The sequence below is a fragment of the Lolium perenne genome, chromosome 2, assembly GCF_019359855.2.
Source record: "Lolium perenne isolate Kyuss_39 chromosome 2, Kyuss_2.0, whole genome shotgun sequence".
Lineage (NCBI taxonomy): Eukaryota > Viridiplantae > Streptophyta > Magnoliopsida > Poales > Poaceae > Lolium > Lolium perenne.
This window is the reverse complement of record NC_067245.2, coordinates 170,429,448-170,444,348: the sequence shown is the minus strand read 5'-3', so window position 1 is coordinate 170,444,348 and position 14,901 is coordinate 170,429,448. Positions and strand designations below refer to the sequence as shown.

The 14,901-nt window shown below is 47.5% G+C and overlaps 2 protein-coding genes across 2 annotated transcripts; both read left to right on the top strand.

The window, feature by feature from the left end:
* Positions 1-8,384: 8,384 nt before the first annotated feature.
* Positions 8,385-11,786, top strand: LOC127333927 (uncharacterized). Its single transcript, XM_051360365.2, has 6 exons — positions 8,385-8,557; positions 8,659-8,751; positions 8,838-8,891; positions 9,674-9,730; positions 10,857-11,206; positions 11,298-11,786. The coding sequence occupies exons 1-6, from the start codon at positions 8,465-8,467 to the stop codon at positions 11,443-11,445; spliced, it is 795 nt and encodes a 264-aa protein (XP_051216325.1). The 5' UTR covers positions 8,385-8,464; the 3' UTR covers positions 11,446-11,786.
* Positions 11,787-12,462: 676 nt separating this feature from the next.
* Positions 12,463-14,577, top strand: LOC127333926 (uncharacterized). Its single transcript, XM_051360364.2, has 4 exons — positions 12,463-12,652; positions 12,739-12,852; positions 13,520-13,908; positions 14,014-14,577. The coding sequence occupies exons 1-4, from the start codon at positions 12,560-12,562 to the stop codon at positions 14,132-14,134; spliced, it is 717 nt and encodes a 238-aa protein (XP_051216324.1). The 5' UTR covers positions 12,463-12,559; the 3' UTR covers positions 14,135-14,577.
* The last annotated feature ends 324 nt before the right edge of the window (positions 14,578-14,901 follow it).

Below are 14,901 nucleotides of genomic sequence, written 5' to 3'. Positions count from 1 at the left end.
GAAATTTGCTTGATGCGTGTGGTTGGCACGTCCGTTGGGAACCCCAAGAGGAAGGTGTGATGCGCACATATGGAAGTTTCCCTCAGTAAGAAACCAAGGTTTAATCGGACCAGTAGGAGTCAAGAAGCACGTTGAAGGTTGATGGCGGCGAGATGTAGTGCGGCGCAACACCAGTGATTCCGGCGCCAACGTGGAACCTGCACAACACAACCAAGATACTTTGCCCCAACGAAACAGTGAGGTTGTCAATCTCACCGGCTTGCTGTAACAAAGAGTTAACCGTATTGTGTGGAAGATGATTGTTTGCAGAAAACAGTAGAACAGTATTGCAGTAGATTGTATTTCAATAAAGAGAATTGGACCGGGGTCCACAGTTCACTAGAGGTGTCTCTCCCATAAGACGAACAGCATGTTGGGTGAACAAATTACAGTTGGGCAATTGACAAATAAAGAGAGCATGACCATGCACATACATATCATGATGAGTATAGTGAGATTTAATTGGGCATTACGACAAAGTACATAGACCGCCATCCAACTGCATCTATGCCTAAAAAGTCCACCTTCAGGTTATCATCCGAACCCCTTCCAGTATTAAGTTGCTAACAACAGACAATTGCATTAAGTATGGTGCGTAATGTAACTAGTGACTACATCCTTGAACATAGCACTAATGTTTTATCCCTAGTGGCAACAGACAACACAACCTTAGAACTTTCTCACATCGTTGTGGTGTTAATGCAGGCATGAACCCACTATCGAGCATAAGTACTCCCTCTTGGAGTTACAAGCATCTACTTGGCCAGAGCATCTACTAGTAACGGAGAGCATGCAAGATCATAAACAACACATAGCATAACTTTGATAATCAACATAACAAGTATTCTCTATTCATCGGATCCCAACAAACGCAACATATAGAATTACAGATAGATGATCTTGATCATGTTAGGCAGCTCACAAGATCCGACAATGATAGCACAATGGGGAGAAGACAACCATCTAGCTACTGCTATGGACCCATAGTCCAGGGGTAGACTACTCACACATCACACCGGAGGCGACCATGGCGGCGTAGAGTCCTCCGGGAGATGATTCCCCTCTCCGGCAGGGTGCCGGAGGCGATCTCCTGGATCCCCCGAGATGGGATCGGCGGCGGCGGCGTCTCTGGAAGGTTTTCCGTCTCGTGGTTCTCGGTACTGGGGGTTTCGTCACGGAGACTTTTTATAGGCGGAAGGGCAGGTCAAGAGGCGGCACGGGGGCCCCACACCACAGGGCCGCGCGGCCAAAGGGGGGGCCGCGCCGCCCTATAGTGTGGCCCCTCCGTGGCCCCTCTTCGTCTCTCCTTCGGACTTCTGGAAGCTTCGTGAGAAAATAGGCCCCTGGGCTTTGATTTCGTCCAATTCCGAGAATATTTCCTTACTAGGATTTCTGAAACCAAAAACAGCAGAAAACAAAGAATCGGCACTTCGGCATCTTGTTAATAGGTTAGTTCCAGAAAATGCACGAATATGACATAAAGTGTGCATAAAACATGTAGATAACATCAATAATGTGGCATGGAACATAAGAAATTATCGATACGTCGGAGACGTATCAACAACCTCACTGTTACGTTGGGGCAAAGTACTTTGATTGTGTTGTGCAGGTTCCACGTTGGCGCCGGAATCCCTGGTGTTGCGCCGCACTACACTCCGCCACCAACAACCTTCAACGTGCTTCTTGGCTCCTCCTGGTTCGATAAACCTTGGTTTCTTTCTGAGGGAAAACTTACTGCTGTGCACATCACACCTTCCTCTTGGGGTTCCCAACGGACGTGTGTCTCACGCGCATCAGGATCCAGGTAAACATTCCAGCCCAAAGGTGCCGGTGGTGGTGCTTGGTCATTGCCATTTCCCACCTGATGAACTTCTTGCTGCTGTTGCGGCCGGTTCTGCTGGGCAAAAATTGGCTGCGCATTTGCGCCGGTTAGCGGCGGTGGTGGTGGTAATTTCACGAAACTTTGGTTTCCGGCATCTTTCATCATGCCTCTCTCCATCAACCTCTTGGTCCAGGAGCAATCTTTTGTCAAGTGTTTTGCCGGCCTTGCCGGATTAGGTGTGTGCCACCGGCATGGTTGATCCATCGCGGATTCCATGGTGTACTTCTCCTGATCTTGCCATGGTTTTTTTCTCGACCCATTGCTTTTTTGGACTAGCCCAAGGTTGTTTACCGGTTTTCTATCTTTGGCTTCCGCTGGCGCCGGAATGATCCTGCACCGTGGCCACTTGCTGCGGACCGTACCTCCGATCCGGAAAATCCTCTCTTCTTTTGTTATGCCGGTTGTCCCGGTACTGATCCTGGCGCGGCTGGCTTCTTTGTACCAGATCAGCTTGAACTGCCGGTTGCATTGGATCCCCCAGCGCGTAACTATCCGCCACACGTATCATCTCAGCCAAAGTTGCCGGCATATTTCTTTGTAACTTCTGCCATAGTGGCGAGTTCCTTGTGGAGTTCCACCGGGTCAGGTAATCCCGGTCTGTTTCATTATCGCGATGCTGGCACAAAGCGAGCTGCTGCGGTCTGTTTGGCCTCCGGTATGTGCTGCTGAAGTTGCTCACAAAAGCTTCCTCAAAGTCAATCCAGCCATTTATACTTCCCTTTGGCAAATTGTTGAGCCAAATTCGTGCCAGTCCCACCAAGAAGGATGGTATGATTCTCACGGCCCAACGCCGGTTTCCTCCGCCAATTGCGGTACCTCCGCCTCCAGCAACGTATACTGTTGTCACATAGTCCGCAAGCCAATCTTCCTGCTTGGTGGTGCCATCGTATGTTTTTGTATCACGGGGCAACTGAAAGTTGCGTACCGGTGGCTCTTCCCTCATGATCCGCGGACCAAAGCACTGCGGACCCGGTGGACCTTCGGCTTCGATTATCTCGAAAAGATGCACCCTGTCCAGCCTGTGCCTCGCATCCCGGTCTGGCAGGCATCTTTCACCAACACGCTCTCCCAACGGGTTCCGGTAAGCTCCGACCCTTTCCATTCCGGAATCGGCTTCATCATAGTATTCCGGTACCACAGGTTTTCCTCGCTGGTACCTTCGTGGTGGCATTTCATCCGCATAAGTTGCTCTTGCCGCTCGATAATTTTGCCCGGTTTCATCTTTACCGGCATAAGCGTTTCTGGCATAGCCTTTTCCGGCATAGCCACGACCTGCCCCTTGGCTTTTTCTACCGGCATCATATTGCCCGGCTTGTTGTTTTCCGGCAAGGACCGGATCGTACACAGTCATCTATTGTGCATTTGCATCTTTTTCTCTTCTTCTGTTAGGATGGGGAAATGATGCCTGCCCATGCGACTTGCTTCCGGCATTCCTTGCCGAACGCACTGATTTTGACGCTGCAGCTGCTTTGTTAATCCTAGCAAGCTCAGCATTTTGTGCCTCTATCATATCAAGCAACTCTCTTACTCGATCTTGCTGTTTTGCCAAAGCATCACCGGAAAGCGAGTCACACATTTCTATTGCAGCCCTAGCAGCTTTTATTGTTTTATCCGGACTGCTATACTTAGGCTTTTCTACCATGCTCAAAGATACCGACGTGCTCTTTCCGGCAAAAACCTCCCGGCGCAAATCCTGGTCTAAGTTACGACCTCTAAGCCGGTTTCCCGCTACTCTAGCAGGTTGAGTGCTAACGGAAGCAAAGCCATGGGCAGCGTTGTAGTCACGTAGGGTTAGGTTCTGCTCTCGCTGAGCCTTGATGATGTCCGCTCCTCCGGAAAGCAGCTTCTGCCGCTGCGCCTCCAGCTCAGCTTGAACCGTGGCAGGGTCGATAATCTGCGCGATGGGCGTTGCCAACACGCTCATGGCTGCCTGGAGCGGGGTTTCCGACGGTGCGGCAGATGTTCCATCGATGACCTCGCTGCGCTCTGTCGGAGGCTTGGCCGGACGCGCGGACTTGATCTGTCCAACGCCCTCCACATCAGCTTCTTTGCCGGCGTCGCCCACGCTAGCCATCAACACCTCCACGCTGCCGGCGGCGCAGCCGATGCGCAGCCCGCGAGCAACAGAAGATTTTGGCGGGTCCTGCGCCACCAGCACCGGCAAGAGGTACTCGCGCTCCGGGACGGTGCCGAGGTAGACGCGGTGGCTGCCGAACTCGATGATGCGGCCGTTCTTGGGGAACTTACCAACGTTGGCGAAGCAGCCCGTGTTGTCGTTGACGAAGTCCAACGAGCCGAGGCGCTGGACGAGCCCAGACACCACGCGCTCGCCGGAGATGGTGAGGAGGCCCGCCCGAATGTGAACTCCAGCAAGCGCAGCTGCTCACCCCACGGTGGGCGCCAACTGTCGTCGTGGTGAACAGACAGATGCCATGGGATGGCTTAAGTTGGGATCGAATGTGCGCTAGAGGATTCAGGGGAGGGTTTTGGTAACAAGGGAGAGGATTTGGGAAGGAATCCCGGTAACTATTTGATGAACTTGGCCTTGGCCAGAGGTTGAAGAACGTACGAATTACAAGGTGAGCACCTCTATCCTGCTCTACTTCTCTCTATTGCCTAATGATCCGTCCCGCGCAGGGGTGTGCTCCCTCTCCTTATATAGGGGAGAGGGTGGCTTACAAAAGAAGAAACCCTAATAGAATCTAGGGTGAGCTAAGCTACTTTATAAAGCTTATTTGGCCTTGATGACACCGGTCTTCTCTTTAATCAGGAAGAGATGACCTCGTTCGGTACCTTTTACGTCACCTTCTGCTTTGGCTTCAGAGCTTCGATTAAAGCTGACTTGCTTCGCTCATCCTTGTCCTCTAGTCCTTGATGGAATCTTTGACCAGAATGCCGACATGCTACAGTTGAGCTTATGCCGTTACTCCGGCATCTATTATGTTTACCGTATTCCGGTATACCCCTCCTAGGATACCGATATACTTTACCTTGGCGCATGCCATCTTAATTTGGTCATCCGGATCAACCTTTAATCCGGTATCTCAAAAGATAAACAGGGCAACCTTGCCATGCCTTTGGCATACCGGGGGCCATCCCCCCAACAGAGAGTCCTCGAAATGACAAACCACAAGTACACTCGTGTGTATGTCTTGACAGTGTCACGGTTGGCCCCTTCCGGGCACGTACCAAAGTTAGTCCTGATCCAAATGAAAGGTGCGCCGGTGGGAGCTCTATCATTTTTATCTTCTGGCTTCGGAGGAGCCAGGCCAAAGGGTCTGTTTGTTTGGGCTGCAGCTTTTGAGAAGCAGCTGTAGCTGTTGAGCTGTCAAAAAGCAGCTGTAAAAAGCAGTTGTGGTAAGCAGAGATTTGATGTTTGGCAGTAGCACTTTTTAAGGTTGTTGTTGCTGGTATGGAGGATGAAATGTCTGAAACGACCCTGAAGTCTGAAGAAGTTGTATAAATACTAATTTGATATGAATTAGCTAATTATGACTGTTTTTAGCATAATTGTCATGTTTAATTCAAAGATAATTCGAGAGTGTCATGTTTATATTACTCGGTACAAGAATTGTTCATATGAACCCAAAAGAATAACAAGTTCACACGTCTGCACATATATTACAAGACTTCTCCACATAAATTCAAAAGAGCTAAAAGTTTTCTCACGTGTAGACACCTCACCTTGCTGCATAGTAGTATACGAGAAAACTGCACTGGCAGGGTTAACAAAATGCATCCCAATTTGCCTTTGGTGTCTTGTCCTATCTTGATCCATGTAAATACATAAACATGGCATCAACTCATAGCACTAAAAATAATCTCACAAATGATCACAGATTTGAAGAAATTAATAGACAAACTGCACTTTTGTTTGGGCCAGAAATGGTATCGTAATCGTAATCAGATCACAGGGTGTATCAAGGGTGTAATAAACAAACTTCACTTTTGTTTGCTTTTGTTATGTAATGTAAGGGCATGAGCAATGGTGGCATACACAACTAGCTGCTCCATGTAAAAAAGTTGTCAGAAGCAACATGGTCAATTTTATCTTTCCAATGGAAGCTACAACTTTAGTTAGAAAAAAGAGAGAATGGACCCCACAAATATGACACTATGTATCTCTTTCTCTCTCCAAAAAGCATGTTTTTTAGGTTTAAGATCCCACTTCTTGAAGAGGAGGCTGCCTCCTCATCCGAACCTACTTTGGACCACCCGAACCTAGTTAAAGGTGTGAGGCAGTAGCTCTAGGGCAGTGCATTGGGCATGCCCTAAACAAGTTCCAGCTAGATAGAGCAGGGTGCAGGCCATCAAGCGAGCAGGTCAGTAGGCGGAGTGGAGTCAGCGGAGGAGCAGGTCGGCCGGAGCAGCTCGGTTGGGATGGATGAGCTTGTGCTCCAACTCGTCGGCCCTCAGTAGATCTGGGGAATACGGCAGGGGTTGTTGGGGCACGTGACGGCGTGGATGGATGCGGCTGGTCGTGGGAATCGATGCGTCCAGCTCACGTCGCCGGGAATCTCACAGAGGATGGGGCCGCGTCCAGCACCTCCAGTCGCCGGCGGCCGATGGAGATCAGAGCAGCGCGTCTCCGCGGAAGCTCGCAGGCGACGACCCGATTTGAAACGAGCGGGGGAAGAGGCCTGGGGCGGCGGCGGAAGTAGCTGGTGACGAAGGCGCCCGGGAACGGCGGCGGCGGCGGGCGAGGCGGGGAAACCCTAACCCTGCCCTGCCCTGCCATGGAACCTGATGGGAGGAGGGGGGAAATGAGCACGGGGGTATCCGGCGGATCGGTTTTGCGAGTCTGCCCAGATATTATATGGAATGGCAATTTTTTCGTATATAGTTTGAAGTGTCGGGGATATTTCTGTCCTTTGCCTCGCGGGAAGCGGGGTGCGGCTCGGGAAGCAGGTCTCGACTAGCTTCCGGGTTAGCAGTTCATTTTGCCGCAGCGCTTTGCATAATCGCTTTTCTATTTGTTGTTGTTTGTTTGGGCTGCTGCTTTTGGATCCCAAAAGCTCCAAAAGCTGAAGTAGAAGCCCAAACAAACACATCCTAAGCTCCTCCATCTGCTGGCGCCACCCATGAGAAGCTGTGTTCATACACAGTGCCTCGCCCTGAATAGGAAGACCAAGGATCATGGAAACATCCTGAAGAGTAGGGGTCATCTCGCCAGCCCTTAAGTGGAAGGTGTGCGTCTCCGGCTTCCACCGGTCGACAAGGGCGGTGACTGCCGCCGCGTTCATGTTCGGCGGCCCCCGGCTTACAAGCGTGATGAGGGGAGAAGACCGGTAGGCTGGATGAACTCCGTGTACCGCTCGTCATACGGCATGTCCTTGATGCTACCGTGGTAACGAATCTTCAAGGGCTCAAGAACCTACGAGCACATACATACACACAATATTATGCCATATCCAATGGATTAAAACAAGAGGTGTTAACAAAAATAAATATTAGTACCTTCCCCTTTTCCGTCTTATGAAAATCCTGGTGATCCTTGTCATACGCTTGATCTATGAGCCACACCGTCCTACATTTTTTTACAAATACAAACAATAAGAACTACCATATTTGTGACCATACATGTTCTAAATTTTGGTTCCACTAACAAATATGAGCCACACATACATGAGAATATATCTAGGGTTCAAAGAAATCGAGGGTGTCAACACACACATACATACATATACATACATAAGAATATGGTTACATACATATCTAGGGTTCCTACACATACACATTCAACTTATATTTGATGTCTAGGGTTCCAACAAATCTAGGGTTTCAACACATAGATACATGAAAATATGGATTTCAACACATACATGAGCACATGGATTCAAGTTCTAAGATTTTCATATCTAGGGTTCCATGTCAAAATCGATTTAAATCCTTGAAAAAATCGTGGATGAAACGAAGGGGATCGAGGGAGAATACCTTGAGGAAGGGGTTGGGAAGAGAATGCCCGGACAGATCTGACGATTTGATGGTGGATTTGGTGGGAGAGAGGGGGGCGGAGGAGGAACCGCCGGCAGCCTTTGTTCTTCACGCGAAACAGAGAAAAGTGAGGAGGGGTCAGGCTGGGGCGGGCGCCACACATAAGTGGATGTGTGGCTCCCTTCTGAACGGCGCTACACTTTCAAAGTGTGGCGCCCATACGAATGGCGCCACACATCCTGCCACGTCGGCAGGTCAACGGCGCGCAGCGTTGACCACGCCACGTCGGCATGGATGTGTGGCGCCGATCGCATGGGCGCCACACAGCGCTGTTGACAAGGACGCCACACAAAAGGGTTAGTCTGGTGAAATAATTTGACCAGAGGGTTAGTCCGTGTTTTTCTTTCACAAATAGATTATTTTTATCAAAATCGCATGAAGGAAGAGAATGAGCTGGAAAAAGAAAGTGAAAGCAGCGACTAGTCCTCTCCTCTCCCACGGGTAAAAAGTGAAGCGAGGCCGAACGCACTCTCCTCTCCCCTGCTGCGTGAAAGGGACGCCACCAAACCCACTCCAAAACCCTCCTCGGCCCCTCCGCACGAGCCGATCATGGCCACCACCGCCGCCGCCGCCCTCCGCCTCCTGCGCCGCCGTGCACCGTCCCCGATGCTACGGTCTCTTTTCCCTGGGCCGCATTCCAAGGTAAGCAAGGACTGCTTCGCTCGCTCTTCGGCTGCTCAAACCAATTCTGAAAGTGAAACCCTCGTCGCGGCCGTGCAAACTGACTCCCCTCTCCTCTCCAGGCCACCGCCGCCGCCTTCCTGCCGACCGTCTCCCGCCTGCACGTCGCTCCGCCCCTGCCGCAGCCGTACCTGCTGCGCCGCTACTCGAGCAAGGTGAGCTTCCGGAGGTCCCAGCTACCGTCCCTGTATCTGGAAATAGAAAGGGCTGCGGCTGACCGAAATTCCGGGTTGCTTGCTAGGGCACGGACGGCACCGCCGGCACAGACATCCCTGGGACCGGCCGCATGAATCAGGTAACGACAGACACAGATTTGTCTTGAGTTCGTCGGTTGTATTAACTGAAACTAATAGCGATGGTTTGCTCCAATTTTGGTGGGAAATTCGGGTTTTTGATTTGGGATATTCGGTTGAACTCGGCAGGGAAATGTCCTGACATGCTTATTTGAGGGTTCATGGGACGGGATTACTCAGCAAATGTATTGCCTTTGGCGTGTACCAAGGATCTGCCTTTCCTTTCTCTACACATTACTTATGAGTTTGGTTAGGTATAGGCCAAAATTGACTCTCGAATTGTTACTGCTGTGTGAAGATTATGAATTTAATTGTTTAATTGTGTAATTGAGAAGGGGAAACAAAGTTGTGCAATTTACAATTTTTGTTTTGTTGGACTGCTGGTATTCCTTAATTTCTAATCCATGGCTATGTTGAAGTGAAAGCAAGTTGTGCAATTGATGGATTTCATTTGGTGGGACAACATTATTTTCTGCACTCTAGAACTTCATGTAATATTGGAAGAACATGTGACATATGCTAGCTCTTGTTCTTATCTCATCTGAGGCATTGCTGCTTTTGAATCGTCTGTGAATTATGAAACTCTTATATATATCTGATGATAATGATGCTGAACTTTATTACTTTAGGTAGTATGGCTCATTAAAACTGAATGTGCACCTATTTTGACAGATGTAGTATGGGCTTACATTTCATTTTAAGGCAGGAAATCTATCTTGTGCCCTGCAGTAAATATTTAAAGGATGTTCCACGCACTAACCGGCATTTTGTTTTGTATTGCTAGGGCATTGACGATACCACCACCACAGACGACATCCCCTGTGCTTGCCTTAAGAATGGGGTAAGAATAGCTACAACTTAATCTTGAGCTTGTGGGTTGCAAGAACAGAAACTGATACAGAGTGACCTAGTGGGAAGTGTGGATTGTACAAGGCCAATCAAAACTAGGTGGTTGGGTGTTTGTTTTGGGATGTTTCGTTCAACTCATGGAAGTGTCCTGCAATGCTTATTTCGAGGCACTAGGATGATTTAACTGTGAATCCAGCGAATATGCCTTTTTTTCTTCCTTTTGAGGGCCATGTGAAGGAAGTATACTCACAAATTGCTGGCCAGCATAAACAACATGTTGTCTTGTTTGCCATTAATGACTAATGAGTTGAAATTAACTCTCAAGTATTTATTGTCGCGTAGGCTGGAGGGTCATCCTCCTCTCCAAAAAAAAGTAGCTGCTGCCACGAGCAGTTTGCAAAGTTAAAAGTTGAACTTTGTCTTGAGAAAGTAAAGCAAGACGTCCGATCTATGGATTTCATTTATTAAGTTTGGTGGCTTTCCTTAGTTTTTGATCCTTGGTTATGTCTGGCTATGATTAATGTCCAATAGAAATAGTATTAGGATAGACAAGCAAACCAGCTTCCCTCCAAATGTTTCATGCTGTATATTTTGACTCTCTGAGTTGTGATGCTTATGAGTTTGAATTCGAACAGATCTGCGGCCTCTATTCACTAAAGAAATGACCTGTCAACACTGAAGTTTCATGTTTGATACTACTCATTGGCTTACTTGGAATAATTAGAAATTTACTCTAATTCGTTTTCATGTCGTCTTAGTTTGTGCATTCTAGACTTTACAGCTCCCCGTAATATTGGAAGAACATACACCGTTTGCTAGCTCTTGTTGTTACTTCACTTGCTACTTGCAGCTTTCGGATCAGCTGTGAGTTTGGACCCTAAATAAACCTTATGATAATTATGCCAACTTTTCTTAGTTTCGGTGATATATGGCTAATAAATACATTTAAATTTGAGGAAGGAACTCTATCTTGAGCCCTGCAGAACTTGCTAATAAGAACACTTCATTATCGTGATTGCGTCTCAGTTATTAGTTGCTTTACCAGATTACCAAGAATGTTTTATCATTTTTTTTGCCATCTCATCTTCTATTCTTCTTTATTGGATTTGGTGGATCAGTTAAAGGTCGTTGGACAACTTGAATTGCTGGTGGATGACTTGCTTGAACAGCACAAGAGGATGCATAAAGCTGGGGCTACCTGTCTGGAAGCTGTTCGTATGATGAATGATGACCCTGACAATGAGAAGGCTTCTGCTCTGTGGGAGGAAGGGTGGGATGACCTTATGAGATCTGCTGCTATGTACAGATATTGCATTGATGGCATTGCTAAAGCTACTGCTAGCATTAAGGGGACTCCACTGGATGGTGTGCTGAAAGAGAATCAGGTGTGCTCTGAATTTGTGGAGGACTATGCTAGGACTGCGAGAGAGTCCTGTACAACAGTGGAGGACTTCCTCAGCACCTCAAGGTAAAGGAGTTACAGTTTTCTTGTTTGGTCAACTGAAAAGTTTCCGGCGTGGTTGTAATACATATGCTTTCTCTGTGTTCTTTTTCACAAGGAATTACATGAAGAAGATTTCAAGTGAACGCGAGAAAGTCAAGACCTTGCAGATGATTTCCAAGGGGCTTGCTACTCTTACACTGAGGATATCCCTGTTAGTTCTTCTGCCGTTGATGGGGTTATATCTAGCTGGCACCTTCAGCTAGAGTACCGGCTTATGTGCGGAGACTAACTGTAGCGTTGAAGGTCCTTCCATGTTCAGTTGAAGATTTTGTCATCGGCTCTTCTTGCTCCAAGCATCCATGAGTGATCAAGCGCAGCTCAGTAAGTGTGTTAAGCACTGCGTGAACCACAGACTAATCCAGGAGTGTCATTTGCAGGCCGTGGTCATTTGAACTGTTAGTACCTTGTATTTAAGACCCAGCTAAGATTTTGCGACTCTATTGGACAGGGAGGAAACTTTGGATGTTGAATTTGCTAGAATCGATTGGCTCTACTGTTGCCTGAATGAATCTATATGAATTTGGGAAGTCATGCTTTCATCTTTCATGCCTTGTCTATTACTTCCAAAGTAAATGGCAGTTCCGATGCTACAGCTGCAGGTCCTGAAGAAATATGTTTCGATGCCATGTATATTTGCTCTTTCTGTCTGGAAGATCAGATTTGGTAAACAATGAAACTGCGAAGCTACTAACGAGAGCCGACACACATGTTTGCTCTAATGTCCTTGTCTGGGTTGAATTTTGTATACATGTTTCTACTTCATGGAATAAACAAGTAATTCGTTTGTCCTCCACTTGTTCTATTATTTCTTTTGTTCAAGATTTGGGAGGTCAGGATCAAGGAGGTGAGGCCTGCATTTGTCACAGAAACACTGCAGTTTGAGACGAAATACTGTTCTCAGGCGATAGCATTTTACAGTTTCGAAGTCCAATCTCAGGGCAGTTCAGTAGATGATGTATTGATCTATATCAACCAAGTTTTTTTTCTCGTTCTCAAAAAAATACCGGTGGGCACGGCTATTACTGGTTACCGGAAATACTGGAACAAATACGGTCCGAGATTTTCCAAACAAAATTTAAAATTCATCCGAAATTTATCAAAATCCTTCAAATTTAAGTAAACTAGAAATGTTTCAGTAAATATCAACCGGTATTATCTTATATCGGTGGGTACCGAGACCGAGGAGAAAACAGCTTACAGGCAAGGCAAGGTCTAAAATAATGTAGCGTCGCCCTCAACTCTGTCCCACTCGTGCCTGAAAGCTGAAACGGACGCCACGAAACCCCTCGGCGCCTCCGCGCGGCGGCGACGGCGACCATGGCGGCGGCTCTCCGCCTCCTATTCCGCCAGCACGCAGCTCCGCCGCGGCCGCCGATGCTGCGTTCTCTATTCCCCGCGCCTTACTCCAAGGTAAGAAGATGTAAATAGTTTCGCTGCTTGATTTTCGCCTGAACCCTCGCCTCGATTCGGCGCGCTAACTTCGCTCCCCACTCCAGTCCGCCGCCGCCGCTGCCACCGCCACTGCCAGCCTCCCGTCCGTGTGCCGGGCGCCCTTGCCTCCTCCTCCGCTGAGGGAGGTGACTCCAAGGAAGGCTCCACCAACTCCAAAGGTATAATCTTCGTAGCGACCTAGAAAAAGGGTTTCCGTTCCGGCCCTCCCAAATCCACCGAAATTGTTGGTCGATTTCCTTAGCGCGGGGAGGTTAGAAAGAATTGGGGCTGGAAGATTTCGAGCTCTGGAATCAAACATCACTGAAGATGCCGGCTTAGACCCTGACTCGCTCCTGTGGTTGTTCGTGACTGCCTTTATTTGACTGCTTGCTTGATTCTGCTACCTGATGCGAACTCTTCAAAATTCTGCGGTACATTGCAGGCCGCAAAGTCAATAGGCAAATATGTAGCACCTTCAATGTAGCTATGGGGCTGTAAGAATTCTCCGTGATTGCGCTTCAACTGTAGGCAGCATGATTCAGATAGAGCACTCCCCAAACATGTTTTGCTAGTTTTGACTCGACGAAGTGTAACTAATAATGCCCCTGGATTCCTTTGTGCTATTCTTTGTTTGTATTTAGCATTCATTTGAAGACCAGAGAGTAATGCTTATACCTGGCGTATCACTTTCATCCAAATGTAGTTGTCTTGTTTCCTGGTAATGCATAAATATGAAGTTGATACTAATTGAGTGGCGTTTTCTTGCATTAAAACGGCTTGAATGGTTTACATTTGACATTGATGTATCACATACGCTTTCTTTACTAAGGTTGTATTTAAATGTAGGGCGAACCCCGCTGCTGCAAAACTGTTCCAAGTACCATGAGTGACAGTACAAAGTCATTGCTGGATAAACTGAAGGATCTCAGGGATAGTAAGAAGTCATTGCAAGACATGGAAAGAAATATTGAGGAGCATGATGCAATGGTAAGGAAGGGGCTGCAAGACCGTAAGGTTGCTAATGCTTTGTTCAGAAAACGGCTGGATGACCTTAGGGAACTTCTTGCCAAAATACGCAATAAGAGAGATTATTCTGCCAAAATGGATGCAATGTACCGCAGATTGCAGGATGGCTATGACAGAGATTGGGCCATTCAGGAAGCTAAGGTTCGTTTGTCCGATGAACAATTTGAAGTGCTACTTAAAAAGCGTGAGGACTATGCTGATGCTTTGAGGTAAGGGGGTTAACAATCATTTCTTATTGGTATCATAAGCAACTTGTATTATTGATAACTCGTGCTGATGCAAACATGACTGTGTATCCTTGTCTATTTTGAAAGGCGGTATCATGAATTGGAAAGATCCACCATGGAGCAGGTGGAGAAGGTGAAGAAGGTTGCAAAAGTGGGTGCCGCTGTTGGCCTTGTGGGAGGGCTTCTGCTGATACTGGCAAAGATGTAGATTGGGGAAGCCTGGAGTTTTTGCTGCTTCCTCTTTTGGTGTAGAGCTGAGCTGACAGTTGACTAGGCCAAGCTGGTTTAGATTAGTAACATTTGACTGTTTAGTTGATTATTCTCTCTGTGCTGTTGTCATATTGCATTCGCGTGGAGGTTTCTGCTGATGCTGGCAAAGATCTTGATTAGAGCACCTTGGAGTTTGCTGCTACTTCTTTCTGTGTAAAACTGAGTTAGCCAGATGACTATGCTGAGTTGGTATTCAGTGTGGCGGAGTAGAATTTAACGGTTTCCTTGATATGAACCTGCTAGGGCTGTAGCTAAGATAAGTCCAAGTGACGCTCTATTGATTATTGCAGTTATCTCTATGTAATTCTAGGAGATAACTCACTTTATGTATGTTAACACCCTGAAGACTTGAGCTGAAAAAATGATGTGTTGCTCTTGGTATGGGGTTTATGCCTTTGCTTTAGTTTATACTGGTTGGCATCCTTATTAGAAAGGTTATACATGATGTTTGCTTTCGTAACAATGTAAAGTGCAGAGCCCTTATGCAACTAATGAAAACTTGGACATGTCATTTGCATTTGAGAGCTTCCTGTCCCGTCCATTTGTGCATTTTCATTAGGAGACCAGAAACACATAGGCAAAACAACTTGTTTGCCAGAAAGCACGGTGAGTGCGCACCTTGCGCCTCCCCACATTCCTATTCACCGTCTCCTTCCGCTGCAAAGTGGACACCTCTGAAGCAGTAACCACGGGCATCAGGCAACG

What these genes read in the sequence shown, in the direction of transcription:
- LOC127333927 (XM_051360365.2), top strand. Translation starts at nt 8,465, where the DNA reads ATGGCCACCACCGCCGCCGCCGCCCTCCGCCTCCTGCGCCGCCGTGCA. An exon ending in GGACCGGCCGCATGAATCAG is followed by an intron (nt 8,892 to 9,673) that starts GTAACGACAGAC and finishes TTGTATTGCTAG; the next exon opens with GGCATTGACGATACCACCAC. An exon ending in GTGCTTGCCTTAAGAATGGG is followed by an intron (nt 9,731 to 10,856) that starts GTAAGAATAGCT and finishes TTGGTGGATCAG; the next exon opens with TTAAAGGTCGTTGGACAACT.
- LOC127333926 (XM_051360364.2), top strand. Translation starts at nt 12,560, where the DNA reads ATGGCGGCGGCTCTCCGCCTCCTATTCCGCCAGCACGCAGCTCCGCCG. An exon ending in TCCCCGCGCCTTACTCCAAG is followed by an intron (nt 12,653 to 12,738) that starts GTAAGAAGATGT and finishes TCCCCACTCCAG; the next exon opens with TCCGCCGCCGCCGCTGCCAC. An exon ending in GACTATGCTGATGCTTTGAG is followed by an intron (nt 13,909 to 14,013) that starts GTAAGGGGGTTA and finishes CTATTTTGAAAG; the next exon opens with GCGGTATCATGAATTGGAAA.